Source organism: Lotus japonicus, chromosome 1 (genome assembly GCF_012489685.1).
Source record: "Lotus japonicus ecotype B-129 chromosome 1, LjGifu_v1.2".
Classification (NCBI taxonomy): domain Eukaryota; kingdom Viridiplantae; phylum Streptophyta; class Magnoliopsida; order Fabales; family Fabaceae; genus Lotus; species Lotus japonicus.
In genome coordinates, this window is record NC_080041.1 from 37,098,800 (window position 1) to 37,120,260 (window position 21,461).

The 21,461-nt window shown below is 36.2% G+C and overlaps 1 protein-coding gene across 1 annotated transcript; it reads right to left on the minus strand.

The window, feature by feature from the left end:
* Positions 1–3,520: 3,520 nt before the first annotated feature.
* On the minus strand, positions 3,521–7,589 carry LOC130734601 (GDSL esterase/lipase At1g29670-like). Its single transcript, XM_057587089.1, has 5 exons — positions 7,159–7,589; positions 6,331–6,455; positions 5,844–6,089; positions 4,191–4,428; positions 3,521–4,079 (listed from the first exon to the last, which is right to left on the minus strand). Exons 1-5 carry the CDS (start codon positions 7,400–7,402, stop codon positions 3,838–3,840), a joined length of 1,095 nt encoding a protein of 364 aa, XP_057443072.1. The 5' UTR covers positions 7,403–7,589; the 3' UTR covers positions 3,521–3,837.
* Positions 7,590–21,461: the final 13,872 nt, after the last annotated feature.

Here is a 21,461-nt window from a genome sequence, read left to right on the forward strand (position 1 = left end):
TTCTTCTCCTTCCCCTTTCACACTACTATCTCTCCTCCCCCATTACATTTAACAACCAAATTACCGAAGCAAAATGAAGCAACCCAGCAAAGCAAAAAGGGTGAGAGAAAGTGGTTCAAATACTACAGAAGGAACCATGTGATAGCTAGCTATAAGGAAATTCATCAAAAGAACAAAAGAATGATTAGGTACAGCGTATGAACTTTTCAGATTAAATTGATGCATAGCCAAATGATGCTCGGAACCACCCGTTGCAATTTTTCACCTCTTCATCTGTCCAGTAATCCCCATCAATCAAGGAGAGACGCCTCTTCAATTCATCCTTTATCCTAAATCTGGGCAGGGATCAAAATCCATACCCTTTATGTTAAATTTGGGCATAGAGATCAAAATAACCAATTTCAACCCCCTAGTGGCCAATTTGAAGCTCATGGTAAGAAAATATCTTCAAATTCAACACAGGAACAAACCCATCTTCCTCCAACACCCTTCTTCTTCAACCTCCTCCTCTTACCAACACCAACAACGTCATCACCACCGCACTCAAAACCACAACAACAAAAGCCAAAACCTTATGACTCGATCCATTCCGCACAAACCATCCCTTTCATCCAGATCTGCGAAACCCTCACTTTGATCACACGTTCCTTAACACCGATAGCCTACAGAATAGACACCGGAACCCCACCCATCACCATCGACAAGCTCGAAACCCGCGACGCAGTCGCAGAGCCTCGACATCTCGCATAGCCTTGACACCTCAACCCCCTGGCTGATCCGTTTCGAATCCGGACATGGCGGCGGAGCGGGGCTTGGCGTCGACGGCGTAGGGTTTGCCAATGACGTTGTGTCCACTTCTCCAAGTCTTCTTAATCCTACCAAGGTTTTGTTTCAGAAAGCTTCACATACGGTGTTTAGATTTCGTTTTTGACCTTCAAATTCTAATCGCAACTGCTGAAACCCCATTTTTTTATCCCATCAATTTTGGTGATTTTTAGAAGAATTTTGTGAAGAAATAAATGGTATAAATAAAATTGTGTTGATAAATATTACAAGTCTCTATGTAGCTCACATGGTTAGGTTCTGGTTTTGCCACTTTTGAGGCTTGGGTTCGAATCTCCCTCACAATTTTTTCCTAATTTAAAACGTAATTTCCACGTGGCATTTCTAAAAAAAAAAAAATCCACATCACAAACATAGACAAAAATAGATGGGGGGTGTCTTTTGCACAAACATGATACATCAGGGGCAAGAAATGCTTTTAAGCCAAAATTAATCTATAACATTGTAAGTATTACTCATATTTTTCCCCTTTATTGATACTTTGCTTCGTTAGAATTTGGTAACATGATGATAACATTCAAATTTCCTACTATTATATAATCATCAATCACTTACAATATGAACATAGACCTAAAAGGCATCCATGAACAAATAAAAGTTCTGAAATAGTTATTTTTAGTGGGAACAATTTAACCATCTATTTAAGTGTTTAAGCTGTTTACAAAAAAATTAGGTGTTTATGCTATATCTATATAAGATTGGAATATTTTATAGGAAAATTTAGGGTCGTGTAAACCAACTTTTACTCACTACATCTTATACTTTCTCTTTTCATCCTTTTTTATTTATTTTATCCTTGTAATATCCACATGCATAAGCTTTCGTATAACGATAAGATTTTTTTTCATATCTCAGTAAAATCAACACATAAAGTTCTTGAGTTTTATTCCTACCTTCAATGCTGTAGACAATAGAAATTATTGAAAACATTTAGTTATTGCTATCAATAGTCATGATTATTTACTTAATAAAAGTTAATACTAAATTCAAGTAGGATTTAATTTCAAATATTTGATCAAATGGCTAGAATGACAATGTATAGGAGATGGGGTTAACATGGGTTTTCTTGGGGAATTACTATTATTTTTTGGCTACAAAATCTAAAGCAAAATGGAAACTAAAAACAACTCCAAGCATCACTACGATGATATAAGATGATACATCGCTCACTCCATAGAGTTGAGTTACACGCCAAATAAAAGGGATCCTATGCTACATAGAATGGTGGCTCGCTACTTAGCATGATGGCTCATCGCTTGGGGATCTTTGGGCATGCTTTGATCAAGCATCTCTGGCCTTTGAGTCTTAGACACGCATGAAAGGCGCTCAGATAAAGACCGCCCAATTTGGACACTAACCAAGTAGGCCTTTGATTGGGAAGCACCTGACAAGACACTGTGCTTGAAGCATGAAGGTTAAACGTGTCTTAACGGCTCACCGTGTTATTATTAAAACATTTGTATTTGCGAATTCTTTATAGGTAAGAAGGGAACTGGAGCTGTTGCTGCTTCGTTATTCAGGACAAACTCTCGGCTGGCAAGCGCCTATCAGTCCACAAGACTTTGTGCTTGAAGTTTGAGAGCTAAATGTGTCTTAATGGCTCGCCGTGTCGTCTAGAGAACCTCGCTTCATACGCGTTCCGCCTTTTCCTAACATGTCGAAATGTTTTTTGAAATATCTAAACTACCCTCAAACTCATGCCAACTCTTTCACATCCCATCCTCTCTTTCACACCATCCCTTCCCTCCAGCTATCCCTCACACTCTCCTCTCAACTCTCTCATTCTCATTCTAAGTTCCCTTTAGCCACTATTGGCCTATTGCCATCGCCTATGTCCAGAGGTGATTTGTATTTTGCTTCTGCACGAATCTTGTTCCAAAAATTGACTTGTGTACATTAATAGTTTGGGTTATTGTAGTTCTAGAAAGCAATTTTTTGAACGTAGAATTTACTTCCAATCGTACAATTCTTATTCCATAAACTTGTCCTTGGAAGCAAGTGAAACCTGAAAGTAGTTTCCGAAACAACTTTCAAAATGTGCTCTAGCAAAGAGCAATAGATTTTCGAAATGTGTTCTTTAAAAAGGACATTCCATAATCTCCTGGGAACACAATTCTTTCCCACACATCTTCAAGGTTTCTACCAAATCAATATCTCAGGGTGAGTTTTGATTCTTATATTTCATTTCCATTCAAGGGTGTTGTTTCAAATTTTTGCTCTGTTTAGTGTGTGTACTTGATACAAAAACAGGTCCTGGAATTCATGTCTTCAAGTTCTGTCATGCTCACTATATTTCTCTTATATCGTGTCTGTTAAATTATAAACTGCTTGTTTATAGTTTATATCACAATTAGCCTTACTTTCACACATCCTTGTGAATAGAGATATACCTTTTAGGTTCAATTCTTTTTCTGCATTTAATGTTTATTTGACTTATGAGTTCGATTCTATTTTCATATTTTGTAATTTGCAAAAGAATATCAAACATTCTTCATCGTAGTCGAGACAATTACCCACATAATTCATCATCAAGATTATTTCCTAAGTGCACAACTTTATTATTTTAAGCCATCCATTTTCAGCATTCATAATTAGTACGTTCACAATTCCTGCATTTTCAAACCTAACCTTAACGTGATAATAAAAAAAAATAGACTAATAAATTTGATACGGTTAATTTTTTTTCCCGGAAGCAAAACAGTTTATTGAATTTAGTAAAAAAAAAAACATGAGAACAACTTTCTCATGACAGTGGTGAAAAGATACATCCAACCTGCAAACAACTCATTATCTTTAAAAGCTCTAAAATCCTCCCCAAACTAACCTATTGGCTAGTTACAATTTATTAAACATCAAAAACAGCAAATCTTGCAGCAGGATTCAAGCTCTTCACACCCGTGAAGCAATATTTCCTTATTCCAAAACTAATAAGAAGCTTCCACACGGTTATTTTATTCATATTATAGTATTAATATCCATCCGCGCATAGGTAGGTCACCATGCACTTAAACTAGTCTGAAACGACTCAACAAGGTGCTCGATATCCACCGGATAAGTGAAGTTTGGATCAGAACCATTATATGAAGCATATGCAGTGAGTATGTTGACAGCTTTTGTAGGATGGAATGCATCCCAAAAGACATACTCATCTCTATTCTGGCATGGAGTCTGATTCGGAATGCAAAGTCCAGTTGCCGCTACTGTTTGACAGCAACTTGTAGTGAAAACCGTAAAACCTGAAATACAAACTCATGATTAAAATGGGTTTATACAATAATCAATTGATTTATAATTTAGAATGTACTATAATATATATGAAACGTGAGGAAACCAAAATGTATGTATACCAAGTGAAGTGTCAATGGTTCCAGCTGTACTGTTTATAAAGATAAATTTGGAATCAGCAGAGTAGTTGTCATTGAATTCATCCACTGTAGACTTAAGCTTGTCGTTAAAAAGGTATGCAGCAGCATTCTTCTCTTCAACACAAGTTCCATTCCCACCAGTAGCTATGGCATTTGGAGTGCAACCTATAAGTCCCACACCAACCATAACGTACTTTCTTGCCCCATAAACATGGAGATCCTGCTCCCAAAACCATTCTTATTATTATAATTAAATTAACCATCCAATCATGCTTACCCAAAAAAAAACCATCCAATCATATATAATAGCTGTAAAACTTGTTTAATGCTTTAAATTGAGCCGGATTGAACATCACACCTAATAATTGAATTGATATATATATATATATATATGTTCTGTTATTATTATTAAAGAAAACTAGTTAAAAATGCTTTTCAAGTTCTCATTTGATTTTAGGTAGTTGCTTATTTAATATTTTATGTAATAAACACGTTATAGCTAGTGAGGATTTGTTGGTGTACCTTTGTGTATATCACTTAAGTTTGATGTGATTTTGAAAAATTTCAAGGAAATAAATTTATATATACATACATATACTGGTCATTAATTATAACTTCGGCTTTCTAGTGTTTGGATCACTGATGGTGGTGAATGATGTAATGCATATTTGTTTATTAGCTGAATATTAGAGATGTAAACAACACCGCCACTAAACGACAATTCACTTGTTTAATCGATGGGTAACGATTTACGAGCGGCTAATGCTATTGTACTCACTCATTTATAACTTTTGGCCTATTATTCAATATACAAACAAATTCAGTTAGACTTTTTCCGAAAGGGGGTTTGTAGGGTATTTACTGTTTATGTGGGCTATTTGCAAACTTCATTTGTTGCATTTTTTTTTGTTAAAAGAACGTTCAAAATGAATTTATTTTTGACTCACCAAAAAAAAGGTGAATTTATTTTGTAGCTAAACTTAAAATTGTTAAATGTTTAGATAATTTTCATTAAAATCACTCTACTTGTAGAGAAATAAATTTTATTCAACGAAAACCCCATTCCCAAACAAAATTGCTCTGTTTATTTAGCTTCTTCAATTCTTTTTCTTCACTTTGATCTGAATTAACATTGATCTTGTTCTTGATGGCGGTGGCAGTGGATTTGTTCTCTCCCTTTCATATTCCTCTTCTTTGATCGAGCTCGAAGTAGAAACCAGTGCTATATGGATTATGGAGAGGGTATTTTGTTTGGAAATAGGGGTTTCGTTGGCATTGGTTTGAGAGGTTGGTGAGGTTGAGAAAGGAAGAAGAAGAAGATGATGAGAGGTTTCGAAGGGAAAAAGAAAATGGGGATTTGAGAATTGAAGGGAAGAAGAGGCTGAGAAATTTTCTATTTTTGGGTTATGTTTTCTTATTTGTAAAAAATACTTTTTTTAATTATATCTATTGATTTATCTGCATGATATCTATGTAAAAATTGTGTTGGATATTTACGTTATTAAATGAGTGTCACATCACTCACTTTCATAAGCAGTTAGGTGAAATCTATGGACGGACCAATTACGCACGTCACTAAAATCTAATACCCAAATCGTTCAATAAGTGCAATTAAGCCAACAAATTAAAGTATACCTCTATATATTGAGATAACTGGTCAATAAGAACTTCCGTATACTGTTCCAGAGTATAAATGTGGCTTGTTGGATAGTACTGTGGAAGGAAGTAGTTGTTTATATAATCATTACTCCCTATATTCACGTAATACAAGCACTTGTTAAGATATGTTGCTGCTTTGTCAAAACCTCCAAGTTTGGCTGCAATTCTGGAAACTATGATTTTATGGTGTGCTAACTGTAATCCCAAGCTGATATCAGCACCCTGCGTTCATATGAGGGATCATTGAAACGTAAATAATCTCCAAATATATATTAAAAACCCAATTTTTTTCCGGTGTTAATCAAAATATCCCACAGCTTATAGTTGTGAGATTAATTCCTCACCCCCACTGTCAGCACAGTAAACAATATGGGGCTGAACAAGGAGACATATCAAGAAAACTATTTGAAGATTTATAAAAATGAACATACAAAAAGCTAGTTAAAGGTTATTTGATTTATACCAAATGCGTGCCGCTCTCAATGCGAATTCCAGCAGCACCGGATGCATAATTCACACCTTTAAGTATGTCTGAGCCACTGGTGTTTGCAAATGGTGGGATGAAATTCTCAAATCCCAGTAGTTGGCCTGCAATGAACAAAATGGTTGGGGTAATAACTAAGAAAAAAGAATAGAGAATGACACCTCAAGGGCTCCTCATAAATATAGCTTTTATTCTTAATTTAATTAAAACTTTAATTTGATAAGTTATATTATTTTTTATGATATGGAAAAATTTAAATAAACTAGTAATCAAGAATGCAGTCCATGAGTACTTTAAATTGAAATATGAATATATATAATTTTTAATTTTTTTGAATATGCTCGGTTGAAATTTAAGTCAATGAGAAGTGAGAACACTGATTTTTAAAATAATTAATTTTAATTAGATTTTAATCTTATATGAAAGATGATGATGACAGGTGTGAGGTGTTTCAATCACAATATAAGACAAAAATATATATAGCTATGTGAGAAGAGAACAAGATACTGATGCAGCTTCATGATATTTAAGAATCCTGCACTCAAATTGAATATATAAGTTTGAGTTTGAGTTTAAAATTTTGAACAAGCCCAATACATCAAGAGAAATAACTAAGTTAATTGTCAAATTAGTACATGATTTTAATAGTGACATCGATTTTAGTCTCTCAATGGAAAAGTGACGTTTAGTAGCGGTTAAAAACTCTGGCCATATAGAGATTAAAATAATTTTTCCACTGAGAGACTAAAATTAAACTCGCTTACAAATGATATATTATTGAAGTGTTGAGATTATAGAAATATATACCAATTATGTCAATTGCAGTTGGTCCGTTTGTGAATCTCCCAGTTGGACCTGTAGGAAAATCGATGCCATATGGATTGTAATTGGATTTTGTAGATGTTGGAAGGTTGTTGTTGTTTCCATCATCAGACAGAGAGTCACCAAAGATAAAGAGGCAAGGCACTTCCGGTTCCCCATGAACAGAATGTTGCATGGATTTTGCAACCAAGAGAAGAAGAGGAAGAACGTACCATGTCTTCGAGGGCATTTCTACAGGTAGAATAAACTAATGAGATGAGGGAAAAGAGATTGGGTTAGTTATGGACCACAAATACGGAGATATACATGTGTGTATATATAGGGGGGAGTGGGGTGACAATTATTTTGAACAAGCTAAGTTCGAGGATTTATTATCAAAGTCAGAACGGAGCTACGAGGAATGCGTGGTTTGGTGACAAAGTTTGCTATTAACATACAAATGAGTAAAATACATTCATTATCTCAAGATTTATAAGACAACATTGAGCTTCGTTTTAATCCGAAGTGTAGCTACATTCAATCTTACCCCTTTAACCTTGAATAGATATTACTCAAAATTGTTTTATTTAACACATGAAATAAAATTAGAAAAACTTTGTGCTTTATATTTTTAATTATGTAGAGAAGATTAAGATATGTCTTCTAAATAATTTTACTACATTAAGATGCACATCACCATCAGTGATGGTTTCTTCCAACTTCAACGATGTAGGTAGCTTCTAAAATGGGTCATCAACAAATAAAAATTGGTCTTTAATTGTGTTCACTGTTTGATTGTATAAATATATGGTACTATACTAAATCTCATGATTTTGTAAATAATGCAAGGTCGTAAATAAACAATTTCTGTTTCAAAAAAAAATTAACTACGTACATTTTATTTGAATTATTTTTCTTTTTATATATTTTCTTAATAATTTTGGGCATAAAATAACCCTTGAATATCACACTTTTGTTTAGTGAGTATGAGTTACCTAATTACTGTAATTGGCTCTTAAACTAATATTTGACCAAACAAATATTATTACATATTATTAAAAACTGATACAAATTTGAAATTAACTTCTTTATGAAAAAAATTGGTATTAAATGACTAGTTTTATTTTTGGTAATTAACATATTCTTTTTCAGAATTGAAGGGGTTATTGGTAATTTAGTAAAAGTAGTTTTTATAACAATTTTTTTAAACAAAATATAATATAATATATATAAAATGTTGGAAAATAACCCTCTCAACAAGGGTACGGTAACTTAGCCAACCACTACGAGTTTCTCAATGAAGTCGAAAAACAGCGATAAGATCAACCGACAAGGGATCCTAATAAGCCGCTCGACACCTGCAAATTGGAAACCAAACCGATCGAGTAAACTAAAACCCTACCAAAGCCATAGAGTCGGAAAAAACCTAAGGGAAACAACACCAGACAAGAAACAAAAAGAAAACATAAAACAGAAAGGAACCAACAACTATTGGTCAAGCCACCGAAAACTCACCACCAACTCCTCGTCCGCTACTGCAACACACGAAGAACTTAAAGAAGAAAGCATATCCAGAGCTCTCTCCATAACTTAGCGTCATAGAGAGCAAGCTGATCGAATCACTAATGAAGAAATAGGCATCTGCGTCGAGGAAGCACCACAACCAAAAGAAGCTGAAAAAGTCCCCAAGAGCTGTCGACAACCACAATCAGCACACAGGCAGCCAGATCCTTCATCGTCAACCTCGAAACCTACTCAGAAAACCCAGACAAACAGCAGCACACTGGTTGCATCGTGCCTTCGGTCACAACTCCACCCAGCAACACCTCGTAAAATAAAGCTTGAAGAAGTACTAGATCTACCGCCGACACCAAAGTTGCAGAAAGGCGGAGGAGAAAGAAACATCATTCAACAGTCTGAAGGAACCAAATTCGGAAAGAAATCCAGAAACACGGGGCAAGAGGTATCCGATATAGGACGAAAGCGTCGAGAAGGAGATGTAAACCACCACGCAGCAGGTAGAAGAAAGTAGAGAATCATCGATTGGAATCGCAAGGAGAAGAGCAAGAGGACGTCAAAAACGCGAACGACGGTCGTTGACGAAGGAGCCAGGAAGCAAACAACCAGAAGATGGAGCAAACGCCGGCGCAAAACCAGAGCATGACAAAGGATAAAGACCACGAAACAGAGGTTGAATACAAAAGCCAGGGAAGGAGAAAACAGGCACATGAAGAGTGCGAGAGCCGTCGCGACTCAGGTGTGCGAGGCGCCACCTCCGTGTAGGAGGGGAGGCGACGCCACTGATGTGCAGGAAAGGATGAACCCTAGCAGAAGTGCTTCTTAAGTTCTGTCGTGTTGCTCTATTAGGGTTAAGTTATTATTTTTAGTACATTGGAAAGATAAGTTTCATCTCCCTAGGGATTGATCTTTGAACCTCCTCCACCTTAACCCATATGTCTTCTAGCTGTTACCACTTGAGCCATCATTGAAGAAAAAAAAATTATATTTTTGAGTTTAGTCTTATTTAGATAAGATTTTGTAAGCATTATCATAAGTTTTAAGCATTAACATATTTTCAAGTAGTGTATAAATCACCTAAAATTTACTTCGAGTAAAATTACACTAATTTAGTTGGTCAAATAATATTTCAACATGTGTCTTAATTAGAAAATTTTAACTCATGACACATGTCAAAATATAACTAATCATCTAAGATTAGAGTGATTATACATTACTAATGCATGTTGTGAAAATAATAAATTAGGAGAAATAAAATATATTCTAAAAAGAAAGATAATAAATAAATAAATAAATAATTTTTAATAATTAACAAAATAAATGTATTTTTTATATGCAAATGTTAGTTGCCAGTAATATTTATAAATTATTAACCCTTTTCAGACTTCAAACATATACTTTTGAAATAATATGTATGTATATATTTTGGATAATTTAAACAATCTCATTGATATAATATAAAAATTAACAAAAAGCTGCAAAATACATCATCCGGTCACATATATAAGTAAAAAACAACATTTTAGGTTCATTCAACAAATGATATATAATCATTAATAATGGCTAGATACATCATTTATTTAATGAACATAAAATATTGTTTTTTGTTTATATATATGTGACCAGAGAGGTTGTATATATATACACGGGAGTCCATATTTTAATGTTGCACCTCTGAAAACGATGTACGAACGGTGCAGAATTGATTTGACTGGCTGTATTCAAGCATTTTAGTGTTTTCTTTCTAAATGTTGTAGCTCCATATTTTCACGTGTACACTGTACGTAACATGCACATCAGCACATGCCCAGCTAATTATAGTATATACAACTAACAGGTGGGTGACTAATATTTATCAAATTTAAACTTCTTAATTCTAATTAGCAAATTGAAAAGACAGGTGGGGGAGCCCTATCCAATGAAGATCCGTCATTGCCTTGTTATTGGTCCTTTGAATCCTTCCTTCATTCTATCTTGATGAATAGTTTTGTTCAAACTTCAATTGAAGTTTATATGAAGGGAAGAAAAGAGAGAAATAAAAATAGAAATAAAGTGAAAATGTGAATAAATTATTATTACCCTTATCATAATAGAAAAATTAGAAGATCAGCGATACTTGTTGCACAAATGATTGTGCAAAACGTGCATTGGTGACATCCTTTTTTTTTTTTGCTACATCGAAAAATAAATTGGTGACATCCTTCTCACCGACAAAGAGAAAGAGACATTGTTCTCTTTTGTAGGATTTTGCCTCATTATTCAACAAATTATTTTTAATAGCTTAAATTAAATATTTTTTTAGGTCTCTAACTTTTTGTAAGAAGAATTAAATTAGATCATTGAAATTTTTTTTATTTAAATGTTTTTTCATAAGCCAAACTGAATCAAAACAGAAACACAAGAAGTGCTTTAAACCGTATGTACGAGAGAAGAAAGAAAATAACATCTCAAAGAGATTTGCATGAAGATAGAAATGAAAGGAGACAGCAGAGCCACAGCCAGCAAAATGACAAGAGCATGGGAGAAAACACCAGCCCGTCCCAGTTTCACTTGCTTCCCTCCATGCTACTTGGGCCACGTGAGCTTGTGTGCCAGCCATACAAATCACGTTTTTTTAATCAAATTAAAAAAAAAGTGTTTATGTCTACGTGTTAATAATTTTGACCAGTCAACAATCCATACAACGAGCCTAATTAGCCAATGTGATCATATGGATTTTTTCGTATCAAATTTAGTCCATTTAATTTTTTTAATCACATCTAATCCTTCATTTCCCACATCTTTCTCTTTCTTCCTTTTAGGTAAAAAAAAACCTTCATCTTCTACTTTTTTAAATAAAAAATCTAAATAAAAAATCCAGATAACTTTTATGTTTGTGATTTGGGAGAGGGTGGGACATGAAGAATAGTAGGTTGATTTTTGGAGATAAAGCTTATAGTATAGTTTGAAGAGAAGAGCACGAGACAACCCACTTTTCAGAGGTTTCTGCTTCCTATCACACAACCGGAAACAAAAGCGTCGCAATCACTATTGTTTTGCTTGCTGAAAATTTGAAAAAAAAAACGTTTCGTTTTAATTTATTTATCATCTGTCTCTCTCATATCACTTGCCAGTGTAAAAATCTCTCAGTCATGGGACCGTAGTTGCGTCTCAAATCTCAACTCTCAACTTTTAACTCAATCTCTCACCAATTACAGTGCCGCTTGCTTCTATAAATTCGTAAAATTCGTAAAAGCTCTTACAATTGTTTTTCGCTCACACTTTAAAGGTACGTTATGGTCACACTTTGAAAGTGAGAACGAAACGCACATATTTTTTTTTCTCCTGTTTAAATTTTGAAAGTAATCTAAGACTGTCACTTATGGTTAAGGTAATACGACCATTCTACGCTCAAATCTGCAGTATGAATTCCAACATTCCTGCATCTTTTAGGAGTCGCTTCACAATCAGGAGCGGTGCGGTTTGGAAAGTTTGACAATTTTTTGTCTCAGATGCCAAGTCGGCCAACTACAAAGTTGAAGAAAAAAAATAAAGTAATTGGTTCCTTAGCACCTGTGGTCCTAAGATTCATGAAATTTAGCCAAATTCTTTCATCTGGTATTTTATTTTGAATTAAAAAAAAAATTTATTCCACCATAAATCTCAAAATATTCTTCTTGATTTACTATGGCGGTCTCATAAAATATTTTAAAAATCATCTAATATTAGTTTTGTACAAATATGCAGCAAAACGCACTTTAAAAGTGCATTAACCACACACTTTGAAAGTGCGACCATAACACACTTTCAAAGTGCGTTTAGTTGAAAAAAAATATGAAAACGACGACGGGACCAACGACGACAATGCCGATGACGACCGTGACGACATTAGAAAAAGGAGAGAAGAGCAAATGGATAATGAGTATGATGATAAGTATGGGTGGTGGTGGTGGTGTTGGTGAGGAAAGAGGAGAGGAGAGAGAATGAGAAGATGAGGGTGTGGGAAATTTTTATAATTTTTTTCATTAAGGGCATTTTAGTATTTTCGCACTTTAAAGGGGGTTGAAATAGATGTGGGGGAGGGGGTTTGAATAACAATTCCAAATAAATATTGAAAAATTGCAATGTAACATCTCTCTCGGGAACGATAATGGCAGAAGAACTACTTCTACAACTTTGAGAGAAGAGTGATTAGATGTGGTTTTTTTTTTAGAAAAAAAGGAAAATGAATGTGAGAGAAGAATGAGTGGATAGAGGGATGACTACTGCACTAAATCTTGACCCGGGGAAAATCCTCACAACTCATCTTTGCGAACTTGTTCTGATAAGTGGCATTTTGGGGGTGGGATGCTTTAAACCTCTGTACTCATCCCGTTTCTAATTTACTTAGGTGCATTGCGTTTTCAAAAGCTTCTTGTCGAACCGGCTCCTATTTCAATCCGTGTTGGACCGATCGATATACCAATAATCAAGTCTTCAGCCAACTGGTGGAATATTTTGCATCAACCAGGGAGCATTAGTCGATCTAGTACATCAATACATGTTCCTAACATGTGATGTAAGAACATGTATAGATCAAGTAGTAAAGAGTAGGATTAAGGACAGTCCCTTCAATCATATAATATAGAATATGAGGTTCATTCCCTCAATTGGTGAGGAGCTCGATCTTTCGACCGTCTCACTTCAAGTTACATGTGTGAGCAAATGCTAGCAAACAACGCTTCGTCCTTATCCGAATACATGTCTAGCCAAAGTTCATTTGTCTCTATCGTTTTGATTAAGAGGTTCGACCTTAATCATAATATTGGTTATTTGATTAAGAGGTTAGACCTTAATCATATAATTTTGTTATTGGATTAAAGAGGATGAACCTTAATCCTATTATTTGTTATTGGATTAAAGAGGATGGACCTTAATCCTATTATCTGTTATTTGATTAAAGAATATGAACCTTAATCCTATCTGTTATTTGAATAAAGAGGATCGACTTTAATCATATTATTTGTGATTGGATTAAGAAGATAGACTTTAAATCCTATTACCTATATCGATTAAGGGGCTATTCCTTGATCCTGTTATCTGTTTGCTTGATTAAAGAGTATATACCTTAACCGCATTAGTTGATTGACCCCTGGGTCGTAAAATTATGTTAGCGACACGTGGTGCTGCCATGGCGAGGAAATGAAGATACACCTATGCATAGGCGACGAGCAATGGACTGATGACTTGACGTTCAGATGCTAGAGATGGACATATGTTGTGTTCAATTATTATTCACACACAACTTATAACTATGCTGAATTTTGCTAAGACTTATATATTACGTTATTCACACACAACAGCTACAATCTGTTTGCTTGTAGGAACGATTGTATAACTTACTTTGGTTTTGGGTAAGTTTCGATGCATTGCTCTTCTGCGATTCTCCAGTGGGGGGATTGTAGGAAGTATATTGGACATAGGGTGTTATAGCAGTTTGAACTATGTTGTCGAGTAAAACATTACTCTATTGTATTTCGCTTGATTTGAACATTCGCCGTCACTCACAAGGGTTTGCCTTGACAAGGCTGGATGTTTGGGTTTGGGCAGGAGTATGCATATCAAGTTTTGGAAATGTTTTGAAAAAAAAGAAAACAAAATATACCTGTATTTGTAAATCTTTTTGGAAAATCATTTCATTTTCTTTAGCAGGTTACTATTTGTGACCCCTGAAAGTCGGAGTGTTACACTGGGAACTAGAACCCGGAACACACATATTACTCTTTAAATTTAGGATCCGGGATATAGAACTCATAGCCTTAGTTAGTTTTAAATAAAGTTACAGGATATAGAACCTCCAAATTTATTAAAAACAACCTAGGGTTCCAGGTTCTATATCCCGGAACTTAATTGTAACTAAACGAGGTGTGTTTCGGGTTCGAAAACCCGAACCTAAGTTTTATATTAAAGGGGTGAGTTCCTGGTTATAAATCCCAGAACCAAATTGGTGTGTCCTGGGTTCTAATTCCCGAAACTTTAACAAATTATAGATTAATATTCTTTTGAGTCATAAATCCCATAACCAAAGTGGTGTATTCCGGGTTCTATTTCCCGGAACTATAACAAAAGATCTCTCAAAATGCTTTCGAGTTATAAATCTTGGAATGTTAAGCAATGTTAGGGTTTCGGGTTCAAAATCCCAGAACGTTACTAGTTGTGTTCTGCGATCTTAATCTCGGATCTATCCTAAATCTCAAAATCCTAAATAAAGTTCCATGTTTTAGAACCCAAAACGACGAAGTTCCACTCCAATAGCGGAAGCTTCGTCCAGGAGAAAAGGACAGGAGAATAATGAGAACAATGAAAGGCATAAAAAAACTTACCTCAAGATGTTGTTGTTGATGATGATGCCACAAGGAAGAAGAAGATGGAGAGGTTGATGATGATTATGATGCCGCAATGTAGAAGAAGATGAAAAGGTTGATGATGATGATGAGATCGCAAGGAAGAAATTTGTTGTTAATTTTGGTTGTCTTGCATTTTGTCCAAAACAACCTGATGTCGAAGCAGATGCAGTGACATCTGCTTTTGTGTAGCACAGGACACCAGTCCATGACTTGGAGTGCTTATGTGTGCCCTGGAAATCTGTGTAAGATTTTATTGTGGTTACTTACGAGTTAAGTAGCTGTATTATGGTTGTTTAATGTGGGCTAGTTTAATTGTTGGAACAATCTCTGATTGAAGATTTTTTTCTATTGTGTTAATGGTGATTGACATGTGAACGCAATCAACATTTATGAAAGATTGCGTTTTGATTTGTTGTTGTTGGACTACTGCTTCAGCCTTTGGAAACCCTAGTGTGGCTGCTGAAGCTTATATATATTGAAGACCTAAAACGCGAAGAATTTTGAAGATATTGAGAGAAATAGATCAAGTGTTTTAGGGTTGTTATTTGTGCTAGTCCTAGTGTTCGTTGTGAACTAACCGTGCTTAATGATTCTGTTGGTACATGTTGCCTTGCATTTTGTCAAAACAACCGATTGTCGAAGCAGATGTCGTGGCATCTGATTCCGTGTAGCTAGGGCATCAATCCTTAGCTTGAGTTTTTATTGTGGGCCCTCTGAAGATTTACTGAAGATATGTTTTTGAGTTACTTGAGGAGCAAGTAGCTTTTCCAAAAGGGTTTTGATTGTGGGTCGTTATTTGTTGAAACAATCTTTGTTAAAAGATTGATTTCTATCTTTACTTGTGCAATAAGTAAACCGAATCTATCAAGATTGCGTTTTGAATTGCTGTTGCTGCAATCTGTTTCTTCAGCCCATGATAACCCTAGAGCCCATGCTACCGCTGCTGAAGTCTATAAAAGGATGAAGACCTAAAACTTGAAGATCACCGAAGCTAAGAGAGAGAGATCGAGTGTTTTAGGATTTGTTATTGTGTTTTGTCCTTTGTTAGTTGTGAATCCTCTTTGCTCACTGATTCTATAAAGCAAAGAAGGGTTCTGTGTGTTTGATTGCGTTCAAACTCTGATTGTTCATTGTATTCACCAATCACTGTGGCAGTGATTGAGAGAAAGTGAGAGGGGCTCTCATACTTAGGTTGAGATTCTAAGTAGAAATACACTGGGTAGATTAGGGAGTGAACTATGAACTGTTGTGTTCATGAGTGTCTGTAATTCCTGATTCTTGAGATAGTGGATTTCCTTTCTTTGGGTGCAAACCCTCCAGACGTTGGTGAAAGTTTTTCACTGAACTGGGTTAACAATTCTTGTGTTTTGTTGTTTCTGGTTTAAGTTCTGTTTTACTGTTAAGCGATTGTCGAACCTATTGTCCTAGCATCGTGCAGGACATTCGTACTACAGGGAACCTGAATTACAATTGGCATCAGAGCAGGCACCCTGTTCTGGTTGGGTGAGCTCCAGGGAGTTTTATTCAAGTTCTCATGGATAACAAGGAGGGAGGATAAGTCAATAGGCCACCCATTCTGGATGATACTAACTATGACTACTGAAAGGTTCGCATGACAGCCTTTCTCAAGTCAATTGACAACAAGACTTGGAAAGCTATTGTCAAGGGTTGGAAGCACCCCACTAAGGCTGAGGTTGAAGGCACCTTTACTACTGTTGTGGAGAAACTGTAAGATCAAGATTTGGTCATGTGGTACAACTCTATGTTTTGATGATAACAAGTATTTATTTGTGGATGAACAATTATGATACTCTAACGTTTGGCTTGAGTGTTTTGACAAACAGGTTCTGATAGTATCTTGACAACTCCCTTATGTGATCAATTTCTATGCTCTAACGATACATTCTGATTGATGTCATCTCTTTCAATGCTATGATACATCTTATGACTCAATTAACTCTGATCACATACTTCAATATTGCTCAGAATCTAGATACTTCTAACGTGGTTGATATTAAGTATTAGATTCAGGGGGAGCTTAGCTCAGAATCAAGCACGAGTCTTGGATTCAGAAGGAGCTAGATAAACTACACACATCAGGATAAGCTTTAACTCTGATACCTTATACTCTGAGTGTATTCAGTTTATTTGTTTAGAGTTGTTCATCAAAATACATGGTTTTGTCATCATCAAAAAGGGGGAGATTGTAAGATCAAGATTTGGTCATGTGGTACAACTCTATGTTTTGATGATAACAAGTATTTATTTGTGGATGAACAATTATGATACTCTAACGTTTGGCTTGAGTGTTTTGACAAACAGGTTCTGATTCTGACACCAGAAGATATATTCATCAGAAGATCTGAAGATCAGAAGATCTGAATATCAGAAGTTCTGAAGATCAGAAGATCTGAAGACCAGAAGATCTGAAGATCAGAAGCTCTGAAGATCAGAAGATCTGAAGATCAGAAGCTCTGAGGATCAGAGGATCTGAAGACCAGAAGATCTGAGGATCAGAAGATCTGAAGACCAGAAGCTCTGAAGGTCTAGAGGTTCTGAAGGACCAGAAGCTCTGAAGGTCCAGAAGCTCTGAAGCATCGTCAGATCAGAAGTCAATGGTTAAAGGCAAATGTCACTATCAAGAAGTACAAGAGCAGTGTACTATTCTGAAAAGCCTACCTACCAAGGTTCAGCCACAGCAGGTTCTGGAAGTTCCAGGAATGCCCTCCAACGGTCATATTCTCTCAACAGAAATATCCTTTGCACCTTGGACTATTTAAGGCTGAAGAAAAGAAGAAAGACTAAGAGAGAGAAACCAAGAGCTGCAATACAAGAAAAGATTCAAGCCTCTACTTTCTTCATCTGTTCTTATTTAGTTTACACTCAGCTTATTCAGAAGCAAACCTTTGTAAACACCAACCTCAAACAGTTGTTTGATTTTCCTTAAGGGACCGGGTAGGTCAGTATCCTTAAGAAGAATAGGATATGTGTATCTTAGTGGTGATTCCTTTAGGAGATCAAGGTTGATCGGATCCTAGAGAAGACTAAGAGAGTGAATCTTAGTGTGAGCTAAGTCAGTGTATTGTTAGTCACTTGTAGGTTTCAAGTGCAGTTGTAACAATTATCTGATTAGTGGATTGCCTTCATTCTAAGAAGGAAGAAATCACCTTAACAGGTGGAATGGATTAGCTTGAGGGATTTATCAAGTGAACCAGGATAAAATACTTGTGTGCTCTTCTCTTCTCTCAATCTTTATCCGCTACACCATCAATCTCAGAGAAACCGAAAAGATTTACTTTAAATCTTAAGGGAAAAGTTTTTATATTCAAAACTTTATTCAACCCCCCCCCCTTTTTGGTCGTTTTTCACACCTTCAGAAACCTGAAGAGGAATGGACCAGTGTTGAAGATGAAGCTGCTCTTGGAAACTCAAATGCTCTAAATGCTATCTTTAATGGAGTTGACAAGAATATGTTTAGGCTGATCAATACGTGTACTGTGGCAAAGGATGCTTGGGAAATTCTGAAGACTGCACATGAAGGAACTACTCGAGTAAGGATGTCAAGACTTCAGATGCTTACTACTCAATTTGAAAATTTGATGATGACTGAAGAAGAGACTATCTCAGAATTCCACATGCGTGTCTGTGACTTGTCTAATGCTTCATTTGCTTTGGGAGAACCTATGTCAGATGAGAAGCTTGTAAGGAAGATCTTGAGATCACTTCCTCAGAAATTTGCTATGAAAGTCACTGCGATTGAGGAGGCTCAAGACATTGAGAACATGAAGGTCGATGAACTTATTGGCTCTTTGCAGACATTTGAGTTGAAACTGAGTGGGAAGTCTGAAAAGAAGAATAAGAGTATTGCTTTTGTGTCAAACACTGATGAAGGTGATGATGAAGACTGTGAGGGTGAAAATCTTTATGAGGCTCTGGCTATGCTAGCAAAAAATTTCAACAGAGCATTGAGAAAGATTGACAAAAGAACCAGGCCTAATGCCCAGGACATGAAGTTCGACAACAAACCCAAGTTTTCTAATTCACAGAGGAAGACCAAAGAAGAAGAAAGATCTGGTCAGAATAAAGGAGTGTAGTGTCATGAATGTGAAGGATATGGCCATATCAGGTCTGAATGTGCCACCTATCTAAAGAAGCAGAAGAAAGGTATGATGGTAACTTGGTCAGATGAAGACACTGAAGATGAGGAGGAGATATCTGCAAACAAAGTCAATGCTTTCTCTGGAACCATCTATGAGTCTGATACAAGTGATGAGGACATTACAGATGAGGAACTGGCTGAGACTTACAAGCTGCTACATATCAAGTGGGAATAAGCATGTAAACTTGTGAGAGAAAAGCAAAGTGAGATAGAACAACTTGTCTCTCAGAATGAAAGGCTGAAAGAGCTCAGCACAAAATTGAAGGAAGATCTGGAGGAATGACAAAGTAAGTTTAATAATGCTGATGTTATGGAAAAAGCTAATCTAGTGTTGATTAATGCAGGACTTCAAGAGGAAGTGGCAACTCTGACAAGAAAGCTTGAAGCTACTCACAAATCTGTTAGAATGCTGAACAGTGGTTCTGATATGCTTGATGAAATTCTAAAAGAAACCAGCAAGCAAGGAAGGAGTTGGAAGGGAATTGGCTTTGACTACAGGACATCTAACAAAGAAGATCAGAAAGGATCAAAGAAACTTGTGTCTGCTATAAAACAAACTGAATTCAAGAAGCCCAGGAATTATCACTTGTCAGACCCATTGTCTCGACATGTGCCTCAGCATGTGAACCCTCAGCTTAAGGTTGGCAAAACTGTGCCTTGGAAGTGTCACTATTGTGGTAGGAATGGTCATATAAAGCCCTATTGCTTCAAGTTATATGGTTATCCTCAGATGCACAATAATATCAAGTCTACAAAGCCTATTCAGATGAGGCAGCTATGGAAGCCCAAGGGTGAAATCAAATGTCAGGTAGCCTACACATCGTTCAGAGCATCGTCAAAGGAAGACTGGTATTTTGACAGTGGCTGCTCAAAGCACATGACAGGGAACAAGAGTTTTTTACAAGACATCAGAAGTCACTCAACCAACTATGTTACCTTTGGAGATGGAGCTAAAGGAAAGATCAAGGGAGTAGGAAAGCTTGTTAGCACAGAATCTCCTAACTTGAATAATGTATTACTTGTCAATGGTTTAACTGCAAATCTGATCAGCATAAGCCAACTGTGTGACCAAAGGGTATGATGTGAAGTTCAATAAAATAGAATGTGTTGTGACCACTGATGAGGACAAAATTGTGATGAGAGGAATCAGATCAAAAGACAACTGATATATGTGGACATCAGAAGAAAAAGCTTATGTTTCTAGATGTTTGTTAACCAAAGAAGATGAGGTGAATGTATGGCACCAAAGACTAGGACATCTCAACTACAGGAGCATGCAAAAAGTTATTGCTGATGGAGCAATAAGAGGACTGCTGTAACACCCCGATTTCGGTGGTGCCACTTTAGTGACTTTAAATCAATAGTGCGGAAAATGCGTAAATATTTTTTTTCGTTTTCTTTTCAAATAGAAGACTTAACATAATGAAGACTCAACCCAAAGATAATAAACATAAAGTAATTGGGGATAGTGCCCGCAGGCGAATAAGTGCATCCCATGGTCAGAGCCATGAGTTTTATGAATACAGTTTTCAAGGAGATAAGTCAGCCCCAAAACGGGAAATGACAATCAGAGCTGTGAAAACAATCCCCCCATATAATACACTCCTAACATCGACCCTCATCCGATCATGCATGAAGTCCGGGTCCACGTCAAAGGCTCAGTAATAGTCATTGCGCTCCGGATCCTCCCCGAACGACGATCCATCTTGAATCAGCTGTTGGACGTCTGGCAGCAGGCCAACCGCCCAAACACAACCATACACACAAAGCCAAGGCGCTAGGGTCAACTCACAGAATATAATAGATAATACAAGCAACATGTGATGAATAAAGGGGTATATATATATATATATAGGTTGTATATATCCATATAAGTTCTGTATCGTCTACCCTAAGGTATATACATAACATGTTATCAGATTTCTAAATTCAATATTCAATATCTCAACAGTTCAATAAGTTATATCTCGAAAACTCGATAAGCAATATATCAACGAATATAGTTAAATGCATGGTATGCCAATGCAATGTCATGCTCAAAATATGATCCGGATAAAATGTCACCCTCACGATGACCCGAAGCATCTCGCTCCGCTAAAGCGTCTCGCTTTTATGAAGCATCTCGCTCCTATAAAGCATCTCGCTTTTATGAAGCATCTCGCTCCTGTGAAGCAGCACACTCCTGTGAAGCATCTCGCTCCTATGAAGCTGCACGCTCCTGTGAAGCAGCACACTCCTGTGAAGCATCTCGCTCCTATGAAGCTGCA

Excerpts from the sequence above, each read along its gene's own strand:
- LOC130734601 (XM_057587089.1), bottom strand. The coding sequence starts at position 7,402 with ATGCCCTCGAAGACATGGTACGTTCTTCCTCTTCTTCTCTTGGTTGCA. Across the intron at positions 6,456-7,158 it reads AACTGCAATTGACATAATTG|GCCAACTACTGGGATTTGAG; the intron begins GTATATATTTCT and ends TGTTCATTGCAG. Across the intron at positions 4,429-5,843 it reads AGTTATCTCAATATATAGAG|GATCTCCATGTTTATGGGGC; the intron begins GTATACTTTAAT and ends TTTTGGGAGCAG.